Source organism: Hypomesus nipponensis, chromosome 9 (assembly GCF_054491055.1).
Source record: "Hypomesus nipponensis isolate SF chromosome 9, ASM5449105v1, whole genome shotgun sequence".
NCBI lineage: Eukaryota > Metazoa > Chordata > Actinopteri > Osmeriformes > Osmeridae > Hypomesus > Hypomesus nipponensis.
In genome coordinates this window covers 5,980,182-5,990,000 of record NC_140369.1, presented here as the reverse complement: position 1 = coordinate 5,990,000, position 9,819 = coordinate 5,980,182, and the positions used below count along the sequence as shown (strand labels likewise).

At 42.8% G+C, this 9,819-nt stretch overlaps 1 protein-coding gene and 1 long non-coding RNA gene across 3 annotated transcripts in view; one reads left to right on the top strand and one right to left on the bottom strand.

Moving 5' to 3' along the window:
- LOC146272541 (uncharacterized) overlaps window positions 1–1,852 on the top strand; it is a 3,789-nt gene extending 1,937 nt beyond the window's left edge. For both annotated transcript variants that reach the window (XR_014766444.1, XR_014766445.1), the window contains one exon: window positions 1,409–1,852. This is a non-coding gene — a long non-coding RNA (uncharacterized LOC146272541). The remainder of the gene's footprint in view (window positions 1–1,408) is intronic.
- camk1b (calcium/calmodulin-dependent protein kinase Ib) overlaps window positions 1–9,779 on the bottom strand; it is a 28,491-nt gene extending 18,712 nt beyond the window's left edge. Inside the window, exons 1-2 of the mRNA XM_084704112.1 lie at window positions 9,676–9,779; window positions 5,302–5,415 (exon numbers count right to left, since the gene is read on the bottom strand). Of these exons, the coding sequence (XP_084560238.1) occupies window positions 5,302–5,387 (86 nt within the window). The 5' untranslated portion in view covers window positions 5,388–5,415; window positions 9,676–9,779. The remainder of the gene's footprint in view (window positions 1–5,301; window positions 5,416–9,675) is intronic.
- Window positions 9,780–9,819: the final 40 nt, after the last annotated feature.

Here is a 9,819-nt window from a genome sequence, read left to right as displayed (position 1 = left end):
ATGACTGATGGGTCGAATGACCCGGAGATAACACAAGGGTTACGGTTACATTAACTTCCATGAAACTAAATAATAGGGACAATATTGCGGGTTATCTGTATGATTTCCTAAACAAGTGAAACCCGGTATGGGGGAGGTTGTGCTTTCCAGGGATAAGTGGATGTCAACATTGATCTTGTTTTGGTAACACAACCTTCAACCGCCCCTTTACAACATCCACTCACCCCTTAAACTCCTGCCCCATACCATGCCTTATTCTACTTATGTAATGCCCTTCACCACTAGAACCTAACACCATTTAATTACATGTATCTACAAAAGATTTGACCATTTGTATCGTCACGTAGTTACATGTTGGTTGATGTTTCCTTAATGTACAGTTTGTCCACAAACACATTATGTAAGTTTGGCAAGTCGGAGGAAACATCCAGTGCAGTACAGCTCTACTCTCACACTCTGCTCTATAACCCATCCAGAGCAGTACAGCTCTATTCACACACTCTGCTCTATAACCCATCCAGAGCAGTCCAGCTCTATTCACACACTCTGCTCTATAACCCATCCAGAGCAGTACAGCTCTATTCACACACTCTGCTCTATAACCCATCCAGAGCAGTACAGCTCTATTCACACACTCTGCTCTATAACCCATCTAGAGCAGTACAGCTCTATTCACACACTCTGCTCTATAATCCATCCAGAGCAGTACAGCTCTACTCTCACACTCTGCTCTATAATCCATCCCACACATTCAGACGCACAGTTCATCAAACGGATTTCTTTACAGTGTCCAGCGTAGGCACACAACTCAAATCAAAAACTCCACACAGACACTCATCACAATCAATCCGGCATCATAGCAGCCAGATAGTGGGAACAAAATCCACTGGGTCACCATTCCACATTAGCACTGGGGCATTTCTGATCCATCAGTTGTATCGATTTCAGATGATTCCAATGCCTCCCCCACATCCCTGTCCTCTGTTTCCTATGTGCTGGCCCTGCGCCCTCCCTCCTCGAACGCCCCTGCCCCTTGTTACACTTCCCCTCTCCATGTTGCAATGCATGCCAGGATTGCACAAGGGCCCGAAGGGCTGTGCAGTGTCGAAATGCTGTGAAGCTTTCCTCCCTAGGGGCTTCAGCCTGTGGCCTAGGCTCTGACTGAGCACATTTTTACTTTACAATTCTATTTAAAAAGTCTAAATATTATTGTGGAAAGGACCCTTGGTGCAGCGCGTAGGCCAGTGCAAGTCCCAGGCTCTGACCGTAGAGGTCTCTCTGCCGACAGTGTGGGAAAATACCACCCTCATGCTGTGTAGACACAGCCATGAGGAGAGGACATTCACCAGGCCTCCCACCTCCAGACACGTGACGCCATTCATAACCCCACTCTCCTCTTCTTCGCTAGGAGGACAAGCTGAGTCATAGACACGGATGAGCCATAGATAACAGAATCCAAACCGACGCATCACACGTCTGCTCTTCACCAGTGGGGGAAATTACAACGAGGAGGAGAGTGTACAAGAGTGTGCACTCGTCAGCTACCAACAGGATCAATAAGTGATGCTTTGTTTCGTTTCCCTGGTTCCATCCCCCTGTATGTAGAGTTGCCGCTCTGATTTCGGCAACACAACAATGAGCCGGGGGAGACTCTGGGGTCCAGTCGCACAGAAAGCCAGCTTAGGAGAGGCAGCTGGGGACACCCCGAGCCAGAATGGAGCTGGGTTTCATATGAGATCGTTCAAACGCAGGAGCGGATACAGGACTGTGATTACAGAAAGATGGATAAACCAGTGAGAGAAAGACGGCGAGAGAGAGAGAGAGAGAGAGAGAGAGAGAGAGAGAGAGAGAGAGAGAGAGAGAGAGAGAGAGAGAGAGAGAGAGAGAGAGAGAGAGAGAGAGAGAGAGAGAGAGAGAGAGAGAGAGAGAGAGAGAGAGAGAGAGAGAGAGAGAGAGAGAGGATTTTAGTTGATTGCATTGGCGGAATGTGCATCATTAATCCAGATCTGTTTTAATTACTCACACAACAGCAGCATGGCCTCATGGTGACATGCTACATTTCCAAAATACACAGTGGACCATGTACTCTCTAAAAACACATTGAAACTGTATTTCTGATATCTTCATAGAATTTGTGTAAGAAATCATTCTCATGGCAATTCACAATTGAACTGCATCAACACGCTGGGCTACAGGCCCGGAACTCCCCCCACAGTCTCTACATGCTTGACAGAATACAGCACCAGGTTCGGCAGACACAGAAGCTGAATCTCAATTCTATCTTTTGGTGTTCACCATGTGTTTCCTCATCACTATGGATGTGGAATTAATAAAGCAAACACAGACACAGAAGTTGAGTGTCCTTTTTTTTTTAAGGGAGATTGATCGTCGGGCTATTGTCCTTTGAAGTGGATTGTAGAAAAGGATGAAAAGCCAGAAGACGGCACCGAAAGAGGCCACGCTGATCAGAGAACTTGTCCCCAGGCACCAGGCCCCAGATTGGGGACGGGGAAACAAGAGGGAGCCTGCTGAAGGGCATGGAGACTGCGTAGTGGTGGTGAAGTGGGCTGTGTAGAGAGGGGAAACATAACCCAACCTAAGTGACATGTGGAACATCTGCATTCCACTGAAACTATGCAGACAATAACAGGTCGTTTTGCTTGGTAGTAGCTTGCAGGTATGTCTTTTGTCTTTATTGGTTTGAGCTACCTGTCATGTAATGTCTTGGCTCATATAAACATCCAGTATCTCAACATTTGAGACGGCAACAGTTTTAAGTTAGCTTAGTTAGAAGGCTTTTTGCCTAAATGCAGACATTGGCCCCTATTCACTTTTTATGAGGCTAAAAATCTTTGATTATAAATGTATTATCTCGGCCTATGGCCTCAGCCTACATGCCTGACAGTATTTAATTTAACAATATGGGACACTAAACTCTCCATCTATGCACACTCAAGCAAAAGACAGAAATGCACACAAACACATCCAGCATCTTGTTCAATTCACAGTGACAAACAGTCAAAGAGATGGATTCCAGGAATCCATGCTATCAGCTGTCAGCAGCCATGTTCTGGAGAGCGTATGAGTGGAGACAGTTAATCTCTCTCACAATGCTCACACATTCGCAAGCAGGATTATTAATAGCAAATAAAAACTTTGTTTCCATAGTGACTGTTAGAGTCCATATGGAAAGTGTCTCCTCCTGTTGCCAAGACAACCAGCAGACGGTGAACTCGCAGCTGAGCGATGCGCTGAGACGGTGATCTTTCCAAACAAGTGCCAACGACCAACATATTCCTCAGTTACGCGTGGATCAACCCTTATTGTTAAGTGGGATTCTGCTCAAAATGAATGGAGTGAGTATAAAAGCTAAATCAGATGAAGATTAAAATGGCCTAAATCAGATGAGCATAGAATGTACCTCAAGCTTTTCTGCTCACATGCACCAGATCCATAGAATGACAAGGCATCAATTAACTACACTGTGTAAACGGTGTAGTCTGTGTTACACACATAATTCAACAAGGATGTGTGTATCTAATATAGACACTTCAAATACTGCTGGTCTGGAGTGGAGACGCCTTGAACAAACATCCTGTGTAAACCTAGTTACACATCATGGTTCAATGATTCAGAATCAATCTTCACTTAGGCTCTATTCTACCATGAGTGTTCCCACTTAAGTTATATTGGTGGTACATTTCTCTTCAATTTTTTTGTCTACTACTATGCCAATGTTGAATTGGATTTAGGATTTAGTGGTAATGACAATAATAAAACATTGTGGCCTCTTAAAAAAACACGATGAAAGTTGATTAAAAATAGCACATAAATATATGAAGGAAAGTGCAGTCCTCTGTCGCCTGCACAAGCTCACCCACACTAACATTCAGAGAGGAGCCAGAGTCCTCCCAGCCTCACTGAGGTCAGGGAGATGCTGCTGAAATGTTGTCCAGGGATTAGCTCATACTTAACTGTAGACAGCCAAACCCCTCACACCCAAACACAGAGCTGTTGATAGAACTAACTTCTCAACTGCAACTGTTGACTTAGCTTGAACTTGTTAACATCTGGCTATGGGACACTGGTGGGCCAGTGTTTATATGCAGTGTGCATAATTATGTGTGCTCTGCTTTCATTGGAATACATATATGATCTCTTTCTAGAGAGGGAAAAATAAGGTTGGATTCTGACATGGCCAACTGCTATTGCGTTTTACTCTTGAATTTGTGTTTCTGGAGCTGGTCCCAGAATGTATATGCTATGGTCTCTTCAGTCCTGACATTCATTTTTGGCTGCTGTCTCCTTACTCCCACGCCCTGATCATCAGATAGGGCACCAGAGCCTCTCTATGAAGTGCTTCCTGGTGCAGAGGTTGTCTCAAACGTCCACATGCTGAGTAGCCAAACACGGTCACCAGGGAGTTTTTGAGGCAACAGTGAAGTCTGCAAAACTGAAATGCTAAGTGCAGCACTTTATATTAGTGCTGTACATTAGAGGAGACAATTTTGACACTGTGTTTTATTTTATGCAAGGCTAAAATTATCTAGCAGCCAAGACATCCACAGCCATGTCATCCTAATCATGTGCAGACACAATAGACAACACAGTGAAAAACGAAGTAAATACATAATGAAGTATCTAAAGAAAAAGTTAAATATAAGAAAGTGTAAAAGGTCCCAGGCTATTTATAATTCAGGTCTATAAAGGAAGGCACATCAAGCTATCACGAAGACAAGCTCTGTTCAACACATTTTCCCTCTGCAGGTTTGAATACATTATCGCCTGTGCCAGCTAAGCAGACATGTATTAAGTAGACATGAAAGACCAGACACACGCACACACACGCACACACACACAAACACACACACACACAGTGTCATTTAAACCATGGGGCAATTTTCCCAGTAGGCTAGTAGAGCTGAGCATTAAGAATGACCCTGCATGGGCATGTAGCCAAGTCCTCATCTAAGCTTACTCCCAATCTAGTCAGAGCCAAACACTTCTTACAAAGCAGGATATCCCCTTTCCTTTTAGGCTCCAGCAACAACTTTCTACCCACAAACAATGCAGCCTTACCAAGATAGGCCAATTCCAGAAGATAAAAACGTGGAAGCAATTGATGCAAATGTTATGGATGCAAGTACCAAACACATGCAAATGATCTCTATTTAGTAAATCCACATTAACTGTTTTGGCTTTTTTCTGTGCATACTAATAGTACTGTAAAGTGCACTATCAGGTCCAAATCTACATTAGAGCCACTTCTCCAGTTTTCAAATACAATTTAGAAGGACTTACGTTCCCAGAATCTCTTTGAAGTCGTAGTTCTCCTTCACGTCTGAGGTTTTTTTTTTCCAGGCATGGCCATCCTCACCCAAAGGCATCTTTCTCTTGTGACGGTCTGCTACAATACTAGGGGGAGATGAGGAGAGAGGGAGAACGATGTTCATTCATAATCATCCTTTTAACAGTTGACACTCTCTGGGCAAGAGAGCAGAAGATAAAAAGCTCTTACTTTCTGGACGCGTGAACCAATACCTAAACATTTCTCCCTCTTCTTTTGACGACTTCCAAATATTTGTTTGCTCAGCGTAGAACATGTGTGTTATTCTTGGTTCACTCAATATTGAGTATCAATACAATGCAAAACCAGGACAGTAAGAGCGTGGATGACAGGTCACGTCATGGGACAGTTTGTTACATATTTACGCCTGATAACTATCAGAACGTCATCAGGACAGTTGGCACTCGGCAAACAGAGAAAAAAGGTATACCGCAGGTCCTAGTTTCCCTTTTTTCCTGTTAAAACATCACCTCACAAATCCCTCTGAGAAGCTAGTATGAGCGTGCTCACCAGTCTCAATACGCAACATTAAGGGAAGATCACACACTGTGTTATGGCTGCAAGAACACTTGCTTCAGTGAAACAATTGAGTGTCACAATACAACAGCTTCTGTAACTTTGAAAAAGTTATCAAAGTTAAAATCAATACTATTGACCTACTTCTGGCTTCACACCTACCACAGACTAAGTCATCAGAATACAAAACGGTAGGTGTGAAGCCAACAAGTAGGTCAGGATTAACTGTAACACCTCATAGACAAACATCAAATTGATAAGTTGAGAGAGAAGGTACTGCTACAGTACTCTTCAATGACCAAAAACATTTAAGCCACCCACACAAGGCCTCTGTGACAACTCAAATAGCCCAGTTCTTCATATCAGTCCTCCTTACTCCTCTTCTACTCTCAGACACAGGATCCCCGGCCGCTGTAGCCTGCTTGTCTGCCAATCTGTCAGTAAGTCTGACAGTCTGTCGATGTGTAGCTTGTAACAGTACCATTTCAGTTGTAGATATATAAGTGCAAGATGACAACATATTAAATGTTGTATGTTTATCTATATAATTATATTCAGCATGTATTTTACCAGGTTAGTCACATTTAAAATACCTACCTCTTTTTGGAACTGAGGATTGAGGGTAACTACAATTTGTCAACCAGAGGTGACTAAAATGACATTGTACAGTCAGTAATGGTTCACCTTGCACATGCTGTCCCTTAAAGAATGCCTCTGTGAGAAATCACTTCCGCTGTCCTCCAATGACCACCGACAGAAAAAGGCTAGCCATCCAGATGCTAAGATGCACACAAACGTGCACACAAATGTGCACACACACACACACACACCCTTGGTGGTCAGTTCACTGCCCACCCTTTCCTCTAAAGTCGTCTCCATAGGCGTCACCATGGAAACCCACTGGTAGAGGTGTGGTATCTGATCATGTATATATATATATATATATATATGTCTCCAGTATGTTGCCAAACAAATACACTTATCAGAAAACAGCAATTAATTATTCAGCCTGGTAAAAAAAAAAAAATCTGAAACATGTTCAAGCATACAGCATTTTTAGAAGAACACGTGATTTCCCCTAGCAGTAGTTAATAAGCAGGGAGCTTTAAATAAAAGGAACCAAGTTCTACATGAGAAATTATAGACCAGTATGCAAAGTGGTGTGCTTGAGGGAAGTGCTACTGTTTGAGGAAGTGTTGTCCAATGATTGACAGAGGACTTTTAGATTTATCAGGAAGGTGAAGGACATTTTTTTGATACCTGGGCTTCTGTGGAATCTTACAAAAATGTAGTCACCAGTTGTTTTTACTCATTGTCTCCCTTGGTTTATCTGTGCAAATCTTAGGAGGGATGTTATCACCTGGAGTCATTGCATAAAGAGGAAATGATACACGAGGAAGAGGACATTGCAGTGAGACTATTACACAGTAACTATCCCTCAATGTTGTACTCATGGTGAGCCCTTTCTCATTATCCTAACGAGAAACAAGTTGTGAGTTGTAGCAACGGTTTGAAGTTTCCTTGTTGTCATTTAAATAGACAGTAATTCTTGCTAAATGACCTGGTCCTAGGTAATGCATACTCAATACATTGAGACACATTTGCAATGAGGCCACCGGCTATGGCTGAACATGATTCGCTTTGTATAACCAGACAACACAGTGTGCACTACTAAGACCAACCCATAACAATTACAACTAAGCATTGAACACAAACTACAGGTAGTTAAACGAGCAAGGAGTTCAGTGTCAAAAACAAGCATAGATGCTTTAACATGGCACAGTGTAGGAATTAAGATGTGCACAGGAGCGAATAGGAGACAGGAGGGTAGAGTCTCTGTAAGTAGGAAGGTTTACGAGAGGTACATGCAGGTACTGCTTTTGACAGACCTTAGAGAGTGAAACAAACATCTCTGTATGGTTGGTTAGCTTATAGCGGGACAATTTGCTTTCAGCGGGACAAGTCAAGATGCCCAACAGCGCACCCGGGAGCAAACAGGATCGAGCAGGATTAGACAAAACGGGTATAGAGGTAAGGTAGCTAACCATAACCATATTCCTAAGATCTACTTGACATGCAGCATTCCCTGTTTGAAAGCATATTAATCAAAACACTGTACTCACTGGTTTCCCATTGCTGTGCTGGGCAGAAGAAACACACACAGAGATGTGAAGTGGCTGTCTGATGTTGCGTAGAACTGTGAGCAATACTGTGAGTCCAGAGCTAAAGATCAGGTTTCTCATTTGAGATGAATTCAAGCCACACACATAAATACACACACACACATACACACATATACATACACCCAGGAAGTTGGGTTTGTTCCAAATCAAACCTGTGTGTCTGCTTGTGTGTGTTTGTTTGTGTTTGTGTTTGTGTGGGTGAGCAAGAAAATGAGGATGTACAGTATTGAGTTTGCACGTGGGTGTGTGTGTGTGCGTAATGCATGTTATTCCTTTCTTCATAACATTCCCTCCTCCAAGGTATGACAGAGCTCTTGCTTTGTAATGATTCATGTACAGTCTGTGCTAGGTATCTACCTACCTAGTCTAAAACAATGATGAAAATAACATGGTAACAAAATAATTATATCAATGTGTTCATTTTGGTATGGTTGATTTTTATCAATTTGCATCTCTTAGGAACTCTACTATGTGAACATGAAAAAAACATTTCCTCAAGTTTTTTTGTTGTTTTAGTATGCCAGTTTCCTCTTTTGACAGACAATCTGCATGCCTGTTGCCTGCCTGTCTGACTGCCCAATCAGCTATCAAACTTTTTCATGAGCACTTTCAGAAAGGCCATGATAACTGTCTGATGTGAACTCCATGTTCCCCTCTCTCTCTCTCTCTCTCTCTCTCTCTCTCTCTCTCTCTCTCTCTCTCTCTCTCTCTCTCTCTCTCTCTCTCTCTCTCTCTCTCATTATGGCAATCTTTATCTTGTTCTCTCTCTCCCTTGCCCTCTATTTTCCCTACTCTCTATTTCTCCCATTCACTCTCTCTGTCTCTTTCCATCTCTCTTTCTCCTCCTGGCAGCTCGGAAGGAGACGACAGCTTATCAATTAATAAGCTCAGTTTGAAAGGGATTTGCTTAGTGTCATGGACACCGGTGGCCCAGATGAGTGGTATGTGTATGGTGTGTGATTGTTTGTAAGAAGGTGAGAAACAAAAAAACAGACAGAAGGGGAGGATATCTGCAGCTGAAGAGTTTATAACTCCAGTCGGAAGGGTAAACCTCGAAAAATGACATGCAGAAGACTGTGCCATGGAGCAGAGGCATGTTTTCCAATATTTGAAAACCATGTCAGAGAATAAACAAAAGAAAACGTCTTTAAACAAAACATTTACATCATATCTTCCAAGCCTGCAGGGCTACCCAGTTTGCTACTGCAGCCTGACCCTATTCGTAGTACTTATGCTGTAGTTTTTCTCTTCGAATAGCTCTTTGACTTATCGTCCTCTTACCACTTACTGTTCATCAGTTTCTTTGACATTCGTTGATCAGACAGCCAAATATTATGAGTGATAGAGAAAGAGCCATCTGAGTTCGTGTTATGGGTAGTAAAGCCGGATATTTGCAGTTTATTTTATTTTAACACAGTTTTGCAGATTCAGTTAGCACACAAAAGTTATTCTCGTGTCTTACGTGCCAGTGCATTTCCTCTGATTGGCAAGCAGAACTATTTGGCTTGACCCCATATGGATGTTACATTTATATTTTTTCAGCCGTGAAACATCCGAAACTGAACTGATAGATCATAACACATTTTAGCGTATAAATTGTCGGCTAACCCAGAGAAAGATTATGCTCACCTGCAAATTTTACTGTTGTTCAAAGGTCGGCCAACAGCGCTCCTTGTTCTGGTCTGTCTTCACAATCGGACTCCTAGCGCTTGAGGAAAACTGGACTCGACAATACTAGCGCTCCCCTGACGTCAGGGCCAAGGGGTGGAGACG